Here is a 22,118-nt window from a genome sequence, read left to right as displayed (position 1 = left end):
CCAAGGGTGAACTGTAAATGGAGAGTATGCTACCGCTAAGATAACTACTAGCTACAGGAAAGAAAACCTGTGCTGAGCAGAGGACATCAGTGTCTCAGTAGCAGATTACTATTTTTTTGTAAATTAGTCATGAATCTTTCAGATGCATCTGGTGTGGCTTATATAATTTGACGACTCAGTCCCTCAAATACCACTCATGTTTAAATACATATGACCTTTAGCATAAGACCCACATAAATATGCTCATGTCATGCTTGCACTAACATGCTGATGCTGTTAAAGGCTCTTTAAGATGAACCACATGACAACAGTTTTTTTTTTCAAGTTCATGGTCTTTTTTATTTGAAAATAAAATAAACAAAACAAAATTAAATAAAACAAAGACTAGCATGTACAACTTGGAATGAATGTAAACTGAAACAAAGAATGAACAGTGGAGGACACCTCTTGTGCTGAACACACCCACAGAACAAACTGCAGATACAGTAAACAAGATCTCTGTCCCTCGTCCGGACACTCGACCACCTGCCCTGCCCCCTCTCTTGCCTGTCCAGCCTTCCATCCCCCAACCCTCTGGCCCTGTGGCATGAAGTCAACACAGAGGACAGGGAGGTAGTGGCAAGTGGCAACCTTAACCCACACCCCATAGATATTCCATCAACCCCCCCAACCAACCACCACCACCAATGCCAACACCACTACTGCCCAAAGCAAGAGGCACAAAAACATGGCCGTCCAAAAAGAACACAAAGAAAGTAAGGAGTCGGGAAGACAGGGAAAATAACAGAATTTAAAATAAAAGGAGCAGGAGCAAAAAAAAAAAAAAAAACTAAATTAAAAATAAAACATGCCAAACATTTAAAATGTTTATTTTTTGTATCATTTTTGTTTGTTTTTTTTGTCACTTTTTATTATTTTTTTTTCAATCCCACCATACAATAAAAGTCCCATTCCACTGTCCACTGCGAAAATTAAGAGCTTTCTTTTCATATTATTTTTCCTCTTCATCTTAGGGTTCCTCTCAATATACAAAAAACTGTACCAAACCAACGATACAACAATTCAGTGGAATCAGCACGCTCTGGCTGGAGACCAGGCTCCATGCTCAAGCTGCATGCATGTAGAACAGAAAACAGAGAGAAGTAAGATGGCCAGCCCAAACTTTACCAAGAGCAAATGGAACTTAAGAAGTTCACCAGATGCTGTTTCTCTTCAGTTTTGAAGGTAGATACATAGTAGTACTTTATTTTCTTGTTTATTATTACTGATGCTAAACTGATTTCTTTGGGGACAGGATCACTAAGCACTTCATGCAGATGTTTTTTTAAACTTATTTTTCTGTGTGGACAGAAGGATATTTTTATTTCAACATTCAATTATTTTCTATACAGAAACATTATGAATAAATGAACATTTTTTTCCAAGAGGTAAGTAAAACATTTGATTTTTTTTCTTCTAAGAGGGCAGGAAGGGATGGGCAGGCTTCACTTTGCAGTCATCATCTGTACAAATTCTGTTGAGACAGAGGACAGAGAGAGAGAGAGAGAGAGAGAGAGAGAGAGAAGAGCAGAGAAATTAATTATGTAATTACACACTGCATCACTAGGCAGTTCTGCCTCCTCCTAAATTGTTAAACACTTTTATTCATTTTTAAACAATATACAACAAAAGTGTAGCATGTGTGCGTAGCCCAGTGTCTGCTTTCCAAGAGGGCGTTCAGTCTGATTTCAGTCAAAGACCCAAGATGACGCAGGGCACAATCCCGTAGTGTTAGAGAATAAATATTTCACAGCACAGAGAAGAGGGGAGGGGGGAAAAAAAACCCAAGGCCATCCCAAGCCCAGACATGGAGGGAGTGTGCCACAGGACATCAGCAAGACGAGCTGAGACGCCATCGCTCTGTCCACCCCAGGAGGAGATTCTCACGCTTCAGCTTCATGCTCTAGAGCCTGCTGTACGGCTTCAGATGGTGCCACCAGCACCACCACTCCCATCATCAGTGTGTGTATCGTGTATTGTAATGTCAGTGGGATGCGAGGCCAGGGATGCCGCTTGGTGCCTGTGCCTTACCTTCATAGTTGACCTGGCCATCACCGTCGATGTCCGCTTCTCTGATCATCTCGTCCACTTCCTCGTCCGTCAGCTTCTCGCCCAGGTTGGTCATGACGTGGCGGAGCTCAGCGGCGCTGATGTAGCCGTTGCCGTCCTGGCATCAAGAAAAAAAGAGTCATTAAGATATAATTTGTGTTAATCCAACACAGACAGAGTCATTAAGATATGATCCGTGTTAATCTAACACAGACAGTTTAATGCTGATGATTGAGTCTGTCTTTGTTCCTGCGATTCATTACTCATTCACAACAGACTGAAACTATTGAGACAAAACTGATTAGATCATGACTTCTATGATTTTGAGATCACTCATAATGAGTCATAACGGCTAATGATTCAATCATTCTTCATTTATAAAGAACTGGGTCAAATGTTTCAAATTGTTCCAAAACTTGTATTGATCATGGACTAAAAAACTTTCAGGAAGGAGGGGGCCGTACCTTGTCAAATACCCGGAAGGCCTCACGGATCTCCTCCTCGCTGTCTGTGTCCTTCATTTTCCTGGCCATCATGGTCAGGAACTCTGGGAAATCGATGGTTCCGTTTCCTGAGAGAAGGAAGGCAGAATGGAAAAGGTCAGCCAAATGAAATGAAAAGAACAACACAGTCCAATCCAGATAGCAGAGGCACACACAAACAAGGGATTTACACTTGTACATAAAAAAACATAACTGATGGCAGCGTTCCAGTGAATGTGTGTGTGTGTGTGTGTGTGCAAGTGCAGAAGCTCTATTTGTCCACTGCACTCATCCCCTCCCCAACCACAGGGAAAGCCCCAGGTGCTTAGGGGAACATCCACGGCCCATTATGCAAACTCACAGTAAATCACAGAATGAGTTAACTGGACAGGGCTTTCCCCTGCATTCAAAGTGACGTCTAAAAGCATGCGGTAACGCGCACACACAGAGGAAAGGGCTTGGAGCAAGGGATTCACAGGAGGGTCGGGGTGAGGGATCAATAGCCATGTGACCGTGGGTCCAGATTACTGAGGGATCACAATCTCCCGGACGAGCCTGCTGAATGACACGTCTGGATAGGCTCAGCGCAGAGAGAGAATGGATATTAAGCAGAGCCACTGTACCCAGCAGGGGAGGGGTGGGCGGACAGGTCGGTGAACGGGTAGATTAGGGCCGCTGCTAGCATGGGAGAGCGGCTGCATTAGCCGAGCCAAGCGAACTACCGAGAGATTGAGAGTGGGTCAAAGGGCAGCTTTAGAGCTTTAAACTCTGGGTGGAGGGCTACTGGACTAGGATTATCCTCCCTACACAAAGATGAGTTCTTACTGTGGCACAGGGGCTAAGGCTATCATGGAGGGGTGGGTGCTAATGGAGACCGGTCGGCTAGAGGTTATGATCTCAAGCCCTGTAGCGGAAAGTAGGGGAGCAAGCCACCTGAAATGAGCGCCATTTAAAAATAAAAGCCACAATAAAAGAGAATCATGTCCTGATGATTTATTGAGAGTTAATCAATGTGTTTCTATACACCTATATATATATATATAAACATACAATGTATCCCATACAGTATATCACACCCATATAACTTTTGATGTATAAGGAGGTGGACTGATGTTGGGCAACGAAATAAACGGCTCATATTCTATATTTCTAAAGCTTGGCAACGGGAATCTTCCCCAGAGCGGCATACTGTTGTCAAGCAAGTGATTAAATAAGCCTGAGTCATTTCCAGGCCATTTCCAATGTCAGCGCTCTAAATCAGCTCTTCTCCACGGCACGACGGCTCGCTTCAAACGAGTGGATGTGGGTACTGGATGTTCAGAGTGCATTATGTAAGCGCTTTTATTTTCCATTACGGTTTATTGCCGTCTGGCCTAGATTGCGTCAGTGGAAGAGATGGTGTGGAACCACGGGGATTTTTTTTTTGTGTGGTCCAGTTGAGGTGGCCTTCATTTTAAAGTGGGGGTGTTCCATATGTAGCAATTTTGTGGGACCCCAAAAAAAGTTCCTTCCACGGACAGGCCAGAGTGTAAAACTAAAGTGTGAGCTCACTGCCCGCACGTCACTCACTTTTGACAGCTATCTATGTCAGAAAAATGGCAAATCCTCTATGTCAAAATGTTTCCCCTCCACGTCACAAATCTGGAAATGTCAAATAGATCTGACAGGTCATTATGTAGCAACTACAGACTTTTAGAAGTTTGACGACTCTTGCTTCCATTTTTGGCCACGATTCTAGTTATGTTTCTCATGACAATCAAATCTAAAGGGATTTGGCCAGCAGTCTCTCAGCACAAAGGCCATTTTCAGTCATCAGTAATAAACCACAGACCCACATCCATGGAGATATGGCCATGTTTTTTCTATCTGTATTAATGATACTTTCATTTGCATTTACTCATTTAGAAACTGATTTTAGCTGAAGCACATTAAAGTATAATGTACATTCCCATCAGCATGTGTGTTAGGTATCAAGCCCAATAATGTGTTGGCAGAGCCAACTCCTTGCCAACAACGGTGTGCATCATTCACTACTTTCAACACTGACCACTAGTTGAATAACTCACGGCTTTGCTGGCACCATGGGCACAATTGGACTCTAATCACCAAATATGAGTCTGAGCTAACCGTCAGCGTCGACCTCGTTGATCATGTCCTGCAGCTCGGCTTCTGTGGGGTTCTGACCGAGTGACCTCATGACTGTGCCCAGCTCTTTGGTTGTGATGGTGCCATCGCCGTCCTTGTCGAATAAGGAGAAAGCCTCCTTGAACTCTGGGATGAGAGGAGAGAGAGAAGATAGGCAACAGTTACTCTGAGCTGACCATGAAAGTGTTATCACAGCCCCATGGTAATCGGTGTAATAATCATAGCAGTAATATTAATATTAATAGTTGCAGTAGTAATCATACTAATGACACTTCTTTTTACGAAACCAAACATTTGATGTAAAGTACGCCAAATTTATTATCTGGGACTTTTCGAAATCCTGCTCAAATTCTCTTTATTTTTCACTACTTTATTATTTTCTCTCCCTTTGAGCCTTACACATACTCCAAGATGGAATTACAAAGACCAAAAAGGCAATGTGTTTGAAGTCAAGCGCTTTTACCCCAGACACCAGTGCCGTCCATAATTAATCACGGAGGGGTTTATGAAACACAGCACAAGTATGAATTTACCACTGGCACAAATCATGTCATTATGTAAGAAATCTGGCTAAAACTCATTACGTTTGGGACACCCAAACAAAAAGAAATATTCCACATTCTAAAGGCCCTTCCACACCAAGTCTGAATTCCATGTGACCTTTAGTCACATTAAAAAATAACACTGATTGCAAAATAAACCTCACTACATTGGGAGACCCCTGGTTAAGGCACATGGCAAAATAATATGCAATGGTTTGTCTTACCTGCAATTTGCTCTTCCGTTAGTTGATCAGCCTAGAGAGGATAAAGGTAAGGCAGTCAGTTAGGGCCTCAGAAATGTTACTTAGTTGACCAGCCTAGAGAGAATGAAGGAAAAGCAGCTAGTACCACAAAAATGTTAAGGCCAAAAGTCTTTGTGGCTTTGTGCTTGTGGCACATTTAAGTATGATTACGTGCACTGCGCACGATTACACTATTCTCCAGTATTTTATTATTTTTTTTACGTAAACAAAGGCACCCAAAGTTATGTAGGACTTTGTGATGCAGCTTCTTAGGAACAAGACCTTGCCAACAGATACCACTGTACATCTGCTATGCCATCACAAAAGGCTGTTATATTAGTCCCAATAATACTGAATTTCAGAACTGCAAAGTGTAAAACTAGAGTGCCTTTGTACTTCCACAAAGGCCTTCCCTTGTCAGTTTAGTGACTGAGATCAACACTGCTGACGCTGTCAGTTTAGCCGTGTCATTGACAGCTCAGCAAAATGTTTCAACCAGGAGTGCAACTAAACGTCGCCAGCAAAGAGCGTTTTACAACCAACCAACCAATGGTGTGCTAGTCTAAATAAGAGGAAATCCAGGATAAAATGTGTCCAATTTCACCACAGAATTCATAGAGTAGGGTAGAGTCTAATGGCAGTTGGATGAGAATGGAGCATATGACCTAATGGACCTAATGGGTGTAGTAACAGCCTTTCTCCATCTCATAATGATTTATTTCCCTTAGCACTCAGGAAGGGAGTGGCTCGGACTCTGTGATGGTACAGGGGCCCACTGACATGACCAGACAACGCACGTTTTGGTTGTTTTTTCCATCCTCTGGCCTTGACTTAGTGACTGGCCAGGCCAACACAACGATGCCCAAGTCATAGGCATCATCCAACCTGGACTGAAGCAACACTACCCAGGCTGCAGTGCCAGGCCCAACCTGTGCTGGCCTGCCTGCCCGCTTGCCCAGTCTCCTGGCCAGCTTCGCTCAGAATGGCGTCACTGAGGCATGGGAAGCTTCGCACGGAGCGTGGGAGTGCCCTTCCTGCTCGACGGCACAGCGCGGCTGACTTCACTCCGTGCGCCCACACACTTTGTCCAGGCAAGCCCTGCAACGGACTCCTCGTGGCCCAGAACAGAGGAGCTGGAAGGGAGGAGAGGAGAAGGGAGGTGGGAGGGTGGGGCAAGGGCAGTCAGAGGGTGAGGGTGTGTGTGGGGTGGAGGTGGCACTGTGCCAGCACAAAAAAGGCCAGCTGCTCAGAAAACCCTTCTGGCAAGAGCCAAACCCCCACCACCTCGGCACACAGCCATGGGTAACCGGGTCAGTTCGCACTGTACCTGGTGTAGTGCTGTACTACAGTGGAGGGGACTGTAAGAAAGGGTATGGGGGGAGGGTGTTTAAAGAGAGCAAGGCGCATGAGCGCTGCAGACCAGAACACACCCGTAGGGAGTTTAGAGTACAGTTCCAAACACAGATATGCAAAACACCAACTTTGGAGGACATCCTAAGAGATAAAAAAGGGAACACACGCAACTTCACTCCAACAGTGCAAGATCTTTAATAAAATGTGTTTTCAATAAAGCTCAAGTTTGGGCATCCAAATCCAAGGTTGGGTTATATGATGTCCTGTCATGAGCATAAACCAGACAGTAGGAATGGATGGCTGTTTGTGTTACCCAGGACAGGACCCAAGCAAGTAAATAAATAATGCAACCAGAGTCAGGTGTCACTACAGTTAATAAACACACATCAGCAAATGCAACATCGTAACAGGTAGGGGAGAGGGCCCGAGAGCTTTGTGGTGTAACATTACCTGTATCACAATGATAAAAGCTGTCTGTTTTGTGTCTACTGTCAGTACAGCCAGTCAAAACACAGAATGTCAGCACCAAAACTAACACTGAATCAGATTTTGGTTGCAACAGGCCAGAAGTAGCCTATCTATTGAAAATGGGGTCAAGCGAATATCTTTTTTTATATCAGGTTATAAATTACCTCGGCATTTATTTTAGGGGTTCTGCTGGCCCAATGAGAAATTCTCTTCACCAGATTTCAAAATATTCCCAGCCATTACAAACTAAATGCTGTCATTTTGAGACTGCACACGTTGGAAAATCTGATTTCATGGAGAATAATGCAATAACACATTTTGTTGTTAATGGAGGCCACATCGCTAGGGCGTTAATTTTAAGTACACATAATGACTTGCCCTACATAAAAGGCAACCTCCAATGAACTGATGTCAGTACTTTTAACTGGTGCAATTGAGACATCACCCCTTAATTTGCATACATTGAAAACATGCAAAAGACAACCAAATGAACATGCACCCAATGTATTACCAGCAGAGTCCCTCATGCGCAATAAGCTCTAGCTCTATTTCCATCGCAAATAATCGATAAGTAGTCTACCTTATTCAATGACCTATCCATTTTATAAAAATAACATAATTCATTTTCGTGTTTTCTGGCAATGTTGTAAAGCGAAACGCACTGTGATAGTTCACCGAAAGCGGTCATGGCATAGTCGTAGCCTACAGTGCAGTAGCCTACAGTTGGCTATCATTTAACCACGTTCTTTGCTTCGCACAAAACAAGTATTTCCGTGGATTTGGGATGGCGAGGGCTTGTTTAAGCATGTGTCAAAGAATGAATGGAGGCGTTAGCCCTGATTTCCAACCCATGTCAAACAACCTACTACTGGGCTGGACACCACTGCCGCGCTTCCCCTCCCCCTCACCCGTGTTTTTAGATCCATCAATTTAATACACTTTCATCGTTTGTTTATCCCTGAAGTTGTCAGACCATCGTAGGAATAAAGCTACCTCAATCTCCTCCGGCTGCATCACGGCAACCCGATATTATCTAACGGAAGCCGAATAGCCCGTGCCATAAGAATTGCGCAGTTGTCGCGGATTCCCGCTCCATTTTGACTGCTGCATCGCTGGAGGAGCGCGAGTCTCCTACATTAGAATGTGTATTGTATGTAGGCTGTATTCACAATCTGTATAGCAGTGCAGGCACATCCGCATTCCCTAAACGCTATTAAAACAAGACCGTCTCTGTAAAAACAAATGTCTTCATACAGTGCAACATTGCATAGACACTTTTAAGCTCTGAATATGAAAACAAGGCTGTAGCCAAAATGAGAGAAAAAATGTAAATAGAATACATACCATGTTTTAAGGAGTCAAGCTGAGATAATGCACGAAAACTAGACTATGCGAGGAGCGTCCCCGGGATACAGGTCCTCAAGTTAAAATGTAGGTGTGTAGGCTCAGGCTGACTATACGCGTTTTCGATGGACAGCAGCTCGAGATGTGTATTCCTCCGCCACACAGGCCCAGCTATCTCACTTCCTCACTGCCCCTCTGCAGAAATGGATCTCGCCTCCTCCTTCTCAACTAATAAAGCAGGGCAGTGATACGTCAGCTGATGAAATTGGCCATCTCTGCCATGAGTCTTTGCAGCAAGTGCTGTCATCCTTTAAAGCGCAGATATCCTGCAATTTTCAAACGTGCGCCACAGATAAATCGATAAGGCATAGGCTACCCCACTTTTCTTTATTATGCATATTTGTTCGGTATTTCATTCATCTTTCCTTAGGCCTAATACATTCTACTAAGATACTAATTACACATTTGGTGGTTGAGGTTCCTGAGGGTTCTCATGTTAGATATGTAAATACCAACTTCATTCAACATTAAGGATCTCTATCCCTAAACTTTTGGGAGTTAATTCAAATATGATAGGCCTTCAGTCTGCTTCTGTAGCCTATTTGAAAACGGTTGTTTTATTCCATAACCTAGTCCTAGTGCCACAACAGCCTAATTTCTCCCCTGTAATAATTCATAGACAATTAATTTATGTAGGCTATCTGTACCAACAAAGTAAAAGGTATGGATATTATCATAACATCCCTTCAAAATGGCAATATGTTTAACTACTCAGGATTAGGCACATAGGCCTATGAGTCAGTCAAGCATGGGTTATATCTCGCCTTAATGACGTTGTCTCCAGTTTTTAGGCTCTTGTATGGGTTCGACTAGACTTCACATGATGCGCTCTCAACTATGTGAAACCCTCAAGTGATTTCACAGCCCAAATATAGAGGACTAGTTTGCTGTGGCGGAAGGATACCTCAGGATTATAAAGCACTTTCCTTGTCGACGCTAGAGAATTTGCGAGACGGATATGTTACGAAGCTTCCGATTGGTTATTGCGGACCTGCAATATTATACAGAATGTGCTGGCAGCCATTATTGGCTATAGTAGACCTGCATTGCGCCAGGCAATGGTGCTTGCTTAAAAGCTCAATCCATAAAAATAAGAATATTGTAGATTGCACCAATTACTTCCTCCAAAAACACAGGCCTCCTACACCAAAAATATTGGCCCAGCGTTTCTGTGATATCGCCCCTTAACTTCTCTTGCATCATTTCACCTGAACACGTTTGCGAATCACTGTCGCGGTTCCAGGCGTGCAAACAGTTGCCAGTGATTGGCGCGCTGTGCAAATTAATGAATGCATTTTACAGCATGTTGCAATGCACGTAAACCTGTACAGGTTTATTTTTATTGTTTAATATATGTGTTATGCCATCTGTGCAGGCTACAAATGATCAGATATTTGTAAGAATTAACTTCATATCCTACCGTGTCCGCAATGTAAAACTTTGCTTCTACACCCACAATGTGAACTGGTGCCTCTACTGTCTATTTTGCAAAACTGCATACGTAACAATCACAGTCATTTCGAGTTAAACCAGTCTACAATGAAACATTGTGTCAACTGTTTATAACTTATATAGGCTATGCGTAATTTGTAGGTGCAGGATATGTCTTATACGATTTTGTAAACCTAATAATTGTATTGTCGAGTTATTATCTGCCGCACCACCTCATGTGAAATGAAAGTGAAAGTCAGGGGGACGGGTTTGTCTCGGAATTGTTGTTTAGTGAACAAAAGGTAGCCCTATCTGTTTGTTTTTGTGTCCCTTTTTGCGAGAGCTCACAACAAAGGTAAGGTAGTTTTGTATTAAATGTTAGCTTAAGGTAGCCTTTAGTGCCCTGTAATCTGCTATCGAGAACACTTTTGGTGACGTGAGCCATTTATATTTGAAAATGCTTTATCGTTTGAGCAGAATAGCCTATTCCAGACCAGTTAGTCAGGGCAGTGATGTCATGTTAAATGAAAGAAAACAATAGGACTTCGTTCGTCTTGATATTTCAATGTGACATATTGAAAAGCATGTGAAAAGCACGTGCCAAAGGCAAATGTTTTACATGTTGGCCTACACGCTATGGTCGAGTGATAGGCCTACCTCTAAAGCACTCTCATGCAACCCACACCTGTAGTCACCGTATAGCTTTGAACTGTTAATGAATTCATACCCTAATGCCAAGTAGGCATATTCTTTCACGCAAACATACGGGTATTTGTGGGCGTTTTTGCGAGGTAACCATGGTACGCCATGTTTTGGAGGTGCAAACAAACGCTGCATTGCCATTGAGATCACATAGTAGGCCTAAGGAGCTGGGTCAAGGGTTATAATTGTATTTTGTCGTGTTTATTGTATAATGAAAGCACAGCTTTTATAGCCATCCATGCGTCTTTCCTTCTGGCTCTTTGGCTATGAATTTGGTAACTATAGCGGACTATTTGACGTCTTCAGAACACTAAGCAGGTGGAGGTGTCAAATATTGAGTTTCTCCAGTCTAGATTTTTTGACGTTAATCACTCCTATGATGTATTGCTATTGTCCATCCAAAGTAAAATAGGCTACCTGTTTCGAAGTTAACTGACGGTCAAATCAACCAAAACTCCGATTGTTTGCCCCTCCAAGTGGTGTGTGGTAGGTCTGTGGTAGGTCTGTGACGCGAGTTTGTGTGAAAGAATTGTTCATTATGATTTGTAACCTAGGCCTATATTACGGAAAGTAAATACAAGTTATGGAATACGCATGGGTTTTCAGCAAATGTATTAAAGACATTCTGAAAAATACAGTATTCAGGAATAACATGTCACAATATGTCACCAAAATGAAAAACAAAAATAATACTTTGGAACCTGACTTTATCCAATGTTAGGATTTCTGTACTTGAATATTATGTAAGGGATAATGGACGACACGGTGGTCTGTTCACAGAAGTTAATGCACGGTCGAGGTTGTAAAACGGCCCCGACGCGAAGCGGGTTAAACCTCGTAAGTGCATAATAAATGTAATTATTCCTCTGCTTGGTTGAATTTCCCATTGTCCTACGTAATTTAGAATGACCATTAACCGTATGTTATTTGCACACCTATGAAGAAGATCCATTTTGTGGGCCGTATCACACTTGTATATTAATTCGCCGAACTCGTTGTGAAGTTTAAATGAACTGTCACGTTGCATCTAAGCTGTAAAATGCAGACGTTCAGAACATGGCAACATTGTAGCATATGACGGAGGTGGCTTTTAGCTAGATGGATGACAGCAGGCTAAGTAAAATAGCGATGTTTCCAATCTAAAGTTCATCAGAATCTTGGGATATGCCCGCTTGACAACGGGAGAGATAGAACTAACGACTGGCCTTTGGCCGTAGCAACCATCCATTTAGAACTAGTAACGGCAGTTTGTCCTGCAAGTTGAGAAATTACTTGATATGTGTTGGAAGAAAGTAGTTCTACAAACAAGACAAGTTTTAGCGATTAAAACGTTTAAATTTTAACAGGAAATGAACACAACGCAAGTGGCAACAGTGGAATAAGCGGGATAATGGACTCCACGGTGGTCTGTTCCACCATACATAATATTACTGTTCCACTATAAATAATATTTCAGAAAACATCCAATACAAAAAATATATTGACATTATGTAAATAATCAGCTGTGGAAGTTTTGTGGGGATATCTATAAGTTAAGATTTGTATCATATTCACCTGTAAATATATCCCTGCATAAGCGTAGTATAGACATAAACAGGGTGATAACACACAAAAAGCTACTATGCAATGCTATCACTTTTTTCTAACTCTAGGGTGGTATACAGTAGGCCTACCTTGCCAAAAATCACCATGAGACTTATTCCCCTCAGATGGTACTGACCAACCCCTCTGGCTCAGTACCTAAGGACTAATGATTAATTGGTTGTTGACATAGGTCCACAAAGTATAACTTGTTTTTGTAGGATCAAGGATGGTGAAAGTACATGAGGTCACCATTGGAAACACACTGAATTGTGAAAAAGACTTCAGGACATGTCTCAGACTGAAGCTCCGATCTTGGACTGGAACAACCAACTCGGACTGTGATGTCATCCTTGCCTACTGTCCGATTGTCTCACGAGTTGGGACTGACATCGAGGCTGCACTTGGGAAAATTCCTGGTAGGTAGCTAATTGAAAAAATAAATGATCCTTTATCAACACAGTTTAGGCAGTAGTACATGCATGATATTATTATTTCAATGTACACTACCGTTCAAAAGTTTGGGGTCACCTAGACAATTTCATGTTTTCCATGAAAACTCACACTTTTATTCATCAAATGAGTAGCAAAGTTAATAGAAAATATATTGAAGAGATTGACAAGGTTGATAGTGAATTGAATTTTATAATAATTAATTTTATTTTTTATTTTTATAATGAATTTTATTTTAAATAATAATTTTGGTCCTTCAAACCTTCGCCAACTTTTCGTCAAAGAATTCTCCATTTGCAGCAATTGCAGCCTGGCAGACCTTTGGCATTCTAGATGTCAGTCTGAACAATTTCACCCTATGCTTCATGAAGCACCTCCCACAAGTTGGATTGGCTTGATGGGCGCTTCTTGCGTACCATACGGTCAAGCTGCTCCCACAACAGCTCAGTAGGGTTGAGATCTGGTGACTGCGCTGGCCACTCCATTACAGACAGAATACCAGCTGACTGCTTCTTCCCTAAATAGTTCTTGCATAGTTTGGAGGTGTGTTTTGGGTCATTGTCCTGTTGTAGGAGGAAATTAGCTCCAATCAAGTGCTGTCCACAGGGTATGGCATGGCGTTGCAAAATGGAGTGATAGCCTTCCTTATTCAGAATCCCTTTTACCTACAAATATCCCACTTTACCAGCACCAAAGCAGCCCCAGACCATCACATTACCTCCACCATGCTCGACAGATGGTGTCAGGCACTCCTCCAGCATCTTTTCATTTGTTCTGCATCGCACAAATGTTTTTCTGTGTGATCCAAACACCTCAAAATTTGTCTGTCTATAACACTTCTTTTGCCTATCTAATTGCACAAGGGTTTTCTAATCATCAATTAGCCTTTTAACAAAATTAGCTAACACAAGTGATGGTTGCTGGAAATGGGCCTCTGTACACCTATGTAGATATTCCATTAGGAACACGCCAACATTTTGGGAAATTAGCTTATTCACCATCTCCCCTAGCCTGGCGGGCCATCCTATATCATTGAAATGTATAGTCTGGAATCGACCCATTCACCTCGCTTAATCCAAGGGGCGGGCATAGAATTGTCTTTCAAACTGCCTAGGCATGCAATAGGCCAGCACTACGACCAATCAGAACAAAGAGCAGGATGAAGTGGCCAGAGCGAAACGGCAAATACATCCTTCTTTGAAAGGAATGACTTAAGTGCATTGTGTTGCTCAACTTTCAAAGAAAAGCACAAGTCCAACTCCTCCAAAGTTGACGCCAACGCCGATTCAAACAACCGCTCTTCGTTCGCCATAGCCACCTTCCTTGTTGTTTACCGTCGCAGGACTGTCGTCATCCTGGTAAGCCCGCCTTAAGACTCTCTAACAAAATAGAGTGCTGTGATTGGATGACGTCCACGGCGTCAGCCAATAGAAATCCTAGACTAGACGTACAGGCTGAGCAAATTAATTTGCCGCCGCTAGGGTGCGTCTAGATTTTTAGGCTACATCTCCCCCAGAGTTAAATAAGATGATACATGTCCTTCACCTTTAGACGGGCAGGTATCCGAAACAGATTGAGAAGCAAGACAAACCGACCACCTTTGCCCAGTATCCTGCTTGCTAATGTCCAGTCGCTAGTGAACAAACTGGATGACTTTAGAGCTAGGATCGCCTTCCAACGGGACATCAGGGATTGTAATGTATTGTGCTTCACTGAAACCTGGCTGTCACCCTCCATACCAGACCACTCAATCACGCCTGCCGAACACTTCTCTATTGTCCGCATGGACAGAACGGAGGAGTCCGGGAAATCCAAGGGCGAGAAAGTTTGCTTCATGACCAATAACAGGTGGTGTGAGCCGAGGAACATCACTGTCCTCTCCAGGGCCTGTACTCCTCACCAGGAACACTTGTCCATCGTATGCCGCCCACATTTCTTGCCCCGTGATTTCACCGCAGTTATTATGACAGCGGTATATATTCCCCCAAATGTCAGCACCCATATAGCCATATCTGAGCTACAGGTGGTGATAAATAAACAACAGCAGCGTCAACCAGGGGCTGCTCTTATCGTTCTTGGTGACTTCAATAGGGCCAAACTTTGTCGCGGACTGCCAGAATTCAAACAGCACATTTACTTCCCGACGAGGGGCGAAAACATTTTAGATCACTGCTATACTCCGTTTAGAGACTGCTATAAAGCTATTCCCATGCCCGCTTTTGACAAGTCAAGCCACGTTGCGGTTTTTCTTGTACCAAAATACAAACAGAAGATCTTGCAGGAAGCGCCGGTGACGAAAGACGTCCAACGTTGGTCTGACCATTCGGAAACGTTGCTCCAAGATGCGCTAGAGAACGCGGATTGGGAGATGTTTCGAGTGTCCTCAGATGACATCAGTGAATTTGCGGAAGTGGTGGGGAGCTACATTCATTTCCTGATTAATGACATCATACAACATGTCAAAATTAGAGTTTACCCAAACCAGAAACCATGGGTGAATAAAACTCTGAGGGCAGCACTTGCAGCACGCACTGCCTCATACAATGCTGGAATCATATCAGGTGACATGAGAGGCTATAGAGAAGCAGTTTATGGACTAAGGAAGACTGTGAAAGCTGCAAAGATCTGCTATAGGGACAGAGTGGAAGCTGACTTTCATGCTGGTGATTCGGCCAGTGTGTGGAAAGGCCTTTGGGTCATGACTGACTATAAAACCAAGTCTAGCCCCATTAGCTCTGATCCCTCACTAGCTGATGAGTTAAACACTTTCTATGCACGCTTTGACCTTGCCAATCAAATGGCAGCCGGAACTGTAAGGACTAGTGTAACTGGGGCACCCCCTTTCACTATCAGTGAGAGTGACGTGAGGGGAGTGTTCAGGGGGGTAAATGGGAAAAAGGCAGCAGGGCCCGATCAGATTCCCGGTAGGGTCCTAAAATCCTGTGCCAACCAGTTAGCCCCATATACAGTAATCAGTAATCTTTAACATGTAATCTTTACAGTCTCTTACAGATTATACAGTAATCTTTAACATGTCTCTGGCCCATGCTATCGTCCCATCTTGCTTTAAACAGTCTATTATAGTCCCCGTGCCCAAAAATAGCAATCCTATAGACCTGAATGACTACCGCCTTGTGGCCCTCACATCAGCAGTGATGAAGTGTTGTGAGAGACTAGTGAAAAAGTATATCTGCCAAACCCTGCCTATTTCGTTTGACCCCTTACAGTTTGCCTATAGAGCTAACAGAAGCAGGGACGATGCTATTACAAGTCTTCTGCACACCACACTGGCTCACCTGGACAAGGAGAGGGGAAACTATGTGAGGATGCTGTTTATAGATTACAGCTCAGCATTCAATACCATAGTACCCCTCCACCTGATTGACAAGATGTGGGCGCTGAGGTTCAATACCCAGTTGTGCAACTGGGTGCTCAGTTTCCTCACTGATCGCCCCCAAGTGGTCAGAGTGGGGGGAGGAGTTACTTCAGGGAAGCTGACCGTCAATATAGGCTCTCCCCAGAGGTATGTCTTAAGCCCGCTGCTGTATAACATCTATACACATGACTGTACAGCCACCAACAGTTCAAACACCATCATCAAGTTTGCAGATGACACCGTGGTGCTGGGTCGCATTTCAAATAACAACGAACAGGCCTACCTGAAGGAGGTGGATGACCTAGCACTATGGTGCCAGTCCAATAACCTGGCCCTGAACATCAGGAAGACTAAGGAAATGGTGGTGGACTTCAGGAAGGTGTCCAACAACAAATACATCCCAGTTAGCATCAGTGGGGAGCCTGTGGAGAAGGTTCCTAGTTTTAAGTACCTGGGGGTACATCTTACTGAGGACCTCTCCTGGTCACTGCACACTCAACACCTGACAGGGAAGTCCAGGCAGCGATTGTACTTTCTCTGCCGACTGAGGAAGTTCAAGGTCTCTCCCTCCATCTTGAAGACCTTCTACTCCTCAGCGGTGGAGAGCATTCTCACAGGCTGCATCACTGCCTGGTACGGTAACTGCACAGCACAAGACAGGGAGGTCCTGCAGAAAGTGGTGCGCTCTGCGGAGCGGACCATAAAAGCCCCCCTCACAAGCCTGAGAGACATATATACCATGAGGGTGGGGGCAGAAAGGCTAGGCAATCAAGGACATGGGTAGATGGAGGAGAAATCAAAAATAATAAATAAAAAGTTCTATGGAGATGTGCAAAAGCTGGAGAAAGTCAGATATGTGTGTGTGTGTGTGTGTGTGTGTGTGTGTGTGTGTATGTGTGTTTTGACGTGTGATGAAATAAGAAAATAAATAAAAGGTCTGTAGCAAAGGGAGAGGGATGTAAAAGTGCTAAAAGTCTTGTAGGTGTGTGTGTGTGGGGGGGGGGGGTCATGAGTGCTGAGGAGTGAATGAGTGCAAAGTCAGTATAGTGTGAGATCAGAGTTGGGAAATGTTTGAGAGTGCTGAGGAGTGAATGTGTGCAAAGTCAGTATAGTGTGAGTTCAGAGTTCGGATGGTCTGGGGATAAAAACTTCTCCTGAGTCTCTCAGTTCTGGCTTTGTGACTACATAGGCGTCTTCTTGATTTCAGCGGTAGGAATAATCCATTGTTAGGATGAGAAGAGTCCTTCAGAATCTTTTGGGCTCTTAGGAGTACTCTTCTGAGTTCTTATAGTACGTTCAGTTGAGCGCACTACTCTCTGCAGAGTACTACAATCTCTAACTGTGGAGTTCCCATACCAGGTGATGATGCTACCAGTTAGAACACTCTCAACCGCTGAAGTGTAGAATGCCTTCATGATGGATGTAGAAACTTTGAATTTCCTTAGCTGACGAAGGAAGTAGTCGTTGTCTGGACTTCTTCAGAACATATTGAGTGTTAACAGTCCATGTTAAGTCTTCAGTAATGTGGACACCAAGGTATTTAAAACTTGTGACTCTCTCTACAGGTTGCCCGCTGATCATTAGTGGGGTGTAACTGTAGTTCTGCTGCTGCCTTCTGTAATCCACTACCATTTCCTTGGTTTTATTGATATTCAGTGTCAAGCTGTTAGATTGACACCACTGTGCCACCTCATCAACCTGATTCAAGTAGAGCTGTTCATTGTTGTTACTAATCAGGCCCAAGATCACTGTGTCATCTGCAAACTTGATTATGGAGGTATGACTACTGTTGGCTTTGCAGTCATGTGTGTAGATGTTGTACAGCAGTGGACTCAAAACACAGCCTTGGGGAGCACCAGTGCTGATGGTTAATGAGTCAGATGTCAGACCCCCCACTCTAACCACTTGTGAACGGTTGGTGAGGAAGTCAAATATCCAGTGACACAGGGTGGTGTTCAGTCCTAAGGCCTTCATCTTTGTGACCAAGGTGAGAGGTACTATTGTGTTGAATGCTGAACTAAAGTCAATGAACAGCATCCTCACATAATTCCCATTCCCCTCCTCCAGGTGAGTTAAGGTGGTGTGCATGAAGTTTGAGATGGCATCCTCTGTAGACCTGTTGGCTCTGTAAGCAAATTGGAGGGGGTCGAAGGAGGCAGGGAGGGATGAGCAGATAATGTTTTTCACAAGCTTCTCAAAACACTTCATCACTGTAGACGTCAGGGCTACTGGGCGGTAGTCATTCAGACATGATGGACTTTTGTTTTTCGGTACTGGAACAATAACAGACTGCTTGAGGCAAGTAGGAACTGTCTCTTGAGCCAATGATGTGTTAAAGATATAAGTGAACACAGGAGCTAACTGAGCAGCGCAGGATTTCAAAACCCTGTTGGAAATTCCATCCGGTCCAGCAGCTTTTCTACAATTAACCCTCCTAAAGGCATTGCTCACATCGACCTCAGAGACACAGAAAGGTGCATCCTCATTTGCTTCACATGCTGCAGCTAGTGCAAGATAGTCTGTGTTTTTCATGTCAAAGCGAGCATAAAAAGCAAGTTCATCAGGGAGGGCTTTACTCACATTCATCATAGGAGGGGACTTTCTTTCAAAGCCAGTGATGGTTCGGAGTCCTTTCTACACTCGTGCTGGATCACCCTCCAAGAAATCAGATCCTTCTCAGTTGTAACTGAGAGTGGGTCTGGGGAAGGTTCGTTCACAGCCCATTTCCAAAGGGCGTTCCCAAACGGATGCTGAAAAACCAATCAGAGCAACGAAAGAGACAGAGTGACGGAAACACACAATTTGCAACACTGTCTGGTTGTAGGGAGAAGCAGGAAGAATTAACCACTTTTTAATTAAATGTAGGCTAATTTACAAAGACATCGTGCCACACTGAAAGCTAATATTTTGTCACTAGCAATTTACATCTGCCCTCTGTCAAACACAATTGCATTTTCAGCTCTGAACAAAACCGTTCACGTTCAAACGAGCATTTTGTTTCATTCGTCTTTTCTGACTGACCGGGACATATAAAGCAGGAATGGGGGATGAGATACTGAAACGTTCAAAGCAGTTATGCCGGAATTGTTTCAAGGCAAACACTGATTTGTAGCATTCGAGTTATGCTCGCATAGTAGCCTATGTGTTTTCTGTCGGCTACGTGTCCAGCTACTGTAGGCCTATAAATGAACAGAATATCAAACCGTTTTCAGTAGCCTACCACTTTTGCAGATATCACATAGGTAGCCTACCCCTTACATGTTTGTACAATGTTGCATATTTAAACATAAGGAAGCAGTTAAGAAACTTCTAACTCCCTGTCTTAAACCACCATGATAGCAGCTTCAAACAAGCGGCAGCAGCCATCGTTGATGTGTTTTTTTTTTTTTTTTTAAAACCCGGCTTCTTCAACAGGGTGCGCTATCGTCATCGTGTAAAGCCCACCTCAAGGGTTCTGATTGGTGCTTAGATCTAGGAAAATTGGAAATGGGCTAGAATGGGTTCTTGGCTAGACGGACTTTCAGAGCGAATCTCAAATTTGCCGGAAGTACGTCTGGGTTTTTCCCAGGCTATGTCTAGACTGTATTTCTGATTAATTTAATGTTATCTTCATTGAAAAAAACAGTGCTTTTCTTTCAAAAATAAGGACATTTCTAAGTGACCCCACGCTTTTGAATGGTAGTGTACATATTTTTTTTGCCTACAGTAAATGTGCTGAGATGATCAATACAGTGGATCATCACCTCAGCATCTCTGAAGTTGTTGTCTTCATCTCATTTCTTTCACAGGAGGTAAGCCTACTGTCCTAGTGGTGCTCCATCACACGTTTGATCAAGATTTCATCGTGCCAGACACAAGAAGATTTGTAAACAGGCATGACATGATCACAGTGAATTGCCTTTTTCACGAGTCCCAAGGACTGATGAGAGGCCAACTTCTTGACACAGCTTTAGAAGATACTTTACGTTTCCTCAGAAAGTATGACTATCCTCCTCATCAAGATGAAGATAGTGTTGCAAAGGTGCCTGGTTCTCAGTCCAAGCCATGGGTTACGCCATGGGTTAAGCTCATTGGTGTTTTTAGTGTCATTGCCTTATTTTATTACAAAGACAATATAAAAAAGGTGATTGTACCGCGATTTCAAAAAATGTTCTCCTTCTCTACGAGATAAGGATTGCTTGAATGGAATTATTTGCTTGAATTACTTGTAAGACTTGTTTTACCTTCATTGATGCCAAGTTGTATGAGATTAAAACAGTTGACAATGCCAGTGGTGGTAGCCTATTAATATTTAAATCAGAAGCTGACAAGGTTTCCTCAGCATTTTTGTTCAAGATGCATGCAATGTTATTTTATTTCAGTGTTTAGTACTGTGGCTGACAGGGAAAAATGGGCTGCATATTAAGAAAACACATGCAAATCGACAAAACAAATGCAAATAGACAAGCAACTTAAGGAAACATCTTCATCGATTTGACAACACATGTGCAGCATTTAGAAAATACAAAGAAAATTCAGACAACACCAACAGAAGTGTTTCCAGAGGATACTTAAAAGTTATGAACATGTCTGGACACGTTAAGGGTTCGCTATTTGCATGTCCTCTCTCCTCTGTCCTCGGTCCTTTAGCTTGTGCCATGGAAATCGTTCAAAGCTCAACGCCTTGAGGATGTCTCATTTGTCTAATTATACCAGAGGAGGCGAGGAGAAATGGCCAATATGTGATGAGGCAGAGGTGCATCCTACGTGGAAGTGTTTTCAGTTGGAATGATGCTGCGTTCCAGTGCCCATCCAAAGCAATGGGACGTGGGACTTATCCTACCTGAAGTATACTAGCTCCTACTTCAAAGCGTTCCAAGCAATTGAAGTGTAATGTTAACAGAAAACATGGACGACCGCCGCGCTAAGGCTGATACTCGCTTTATTTTTGTCTGCTGTGGAGCCGTACAGTATATGTAAAGGGCTGCATTTCGCTATAAGATATCTGGGTATATTTTTACCGTGTATACCGGTTATATATATATATATCGGACTTGTGAACGGAGGGTTGCCGGTTCGAACCCCGACCAGTAGGCACGGCTGAAGTGCCCTTGAGCAAGGCACCTAACCCCTCACTGCTCCCCGAGCGCCGCTGTTGTTGCAGGCAGCTCACTGCGCCAGGATTAGTGTGTGCTTCACTTCACTGTGAGTGTGTTTCACTAATTCACGGATTGGGATAAATGCAGAGACCAAATTTTCCTCACGGGATCAAAACAGTATATATACTTTAATACTATATACTATATATCTTCATGCTAACAGATAATAACAACATAATTTTACGGCAGAATATGAAAAACAAATTGCAGTGTCTAAAACAACCAAAGAAGCAAAGTTTATAGCCTATTCCTTGAAGTTTTACTTCTCATGACGTCCACGGGCGACAGGCATTCCAGTGCACTTTTCTTAGTTGGAGCAATCATTGGCCCAAACTGCCAATGTGAAAAGTTCCATGTCTGTCAACTTTCGGTTTAAAACAAGTTTGTAGTGCTTTATTAGTGACAATAATTGCCTAGATAAGAAAGAAAGAAAATATTTTTATAAAAAAAGAAAATAATAACAAGAAATATTTTATATGCTGTAATTATCATGAACTCCCATGCCAACTTTTTAAAAAAAGTTGATGCCTGTTTTGTTTATGCATCGTACTGTATATAAGATAAATAAGAATTCATTCATGTGTTGAGAACTGTCAAATATGACCTCATTAGCCGGGTCAAAAACGGGGAATACTCCATGTTCAAATTATATTTTAAGTCAATATTCTCTGCGATTTGTGTAACAATTGTCTGTTTAGTCTAGCATAACAGGC

The 22,118-nt window shown here is 43.0% G+C and overlaps 1 protein-coding gene and 1 long non-coding RNA gene across 2 annotated transcripts; one reads left to right on the top strand and one right to left on the bottom strand.

Moving 5' to 3' along the window:
• Window positions 1–881: 881 nt before the first annotated feature.
• Window positions 882–8,870, bottom strand: calm1b (calmodulin 1b). Its single transcript, XM_042094360.1, has 6 exons — window positions 8,665–8,870; window positions 5,482–5,512; window positions 4,698–4,841; window positions 2,553–2,659; window positions 2,071–2,206; window positions 882–1,513 (listed from the first exon to the last, which is right to left on the bottom strand). Exons 1-6 carry the CDS (start codon window positions 8,665–8,667, stop codon window positions 1,485–1,487), a joined length of 450 nt encoding a protein of 149 aa, XP_041950294.1. The 5' UTR covers window positions 8,668–8,870; the 3' UTR covers window positions 882–1,484.
• A 1,397-nt stretch (window positions 8,871–10,267) lies between these two features.
• LOC121711065 lies at window positions 10,268–20,537 on the top strand. The gene is made up of 3 exons (XR_006032232.1): window positions 10,268–10,510; window positions 12,660–12,857; window positions 20,056–20,537. It is a non-coding gene; the product is annotated as an uncharacterized LOC121711065 (long non-coding RNA).
• The last annotated feature ends 1,581 nt before the right edge of the window (window positions 20,538–22,118 follow it).

Source organism: Alosa sapidissima, chromosome 6 (genome assembly GCF_018492685.1).
Source record: "Alosa sapidissima isolate fAloSap1 chromosome 6, fAloSap1.pri, whole genome shotgun sequence".
Classification (NCBI taxonomy): Eukaryota; Metazoa; Chordata; class Actinopteri; order Clupeiformes; family Clupeidae; genus Alosa; species Alosa sapidissima.
Note: the sequence above shows the minus strand (reverse complement) of the source record. Positions and strands in the feature narration are given on the sequence as shown.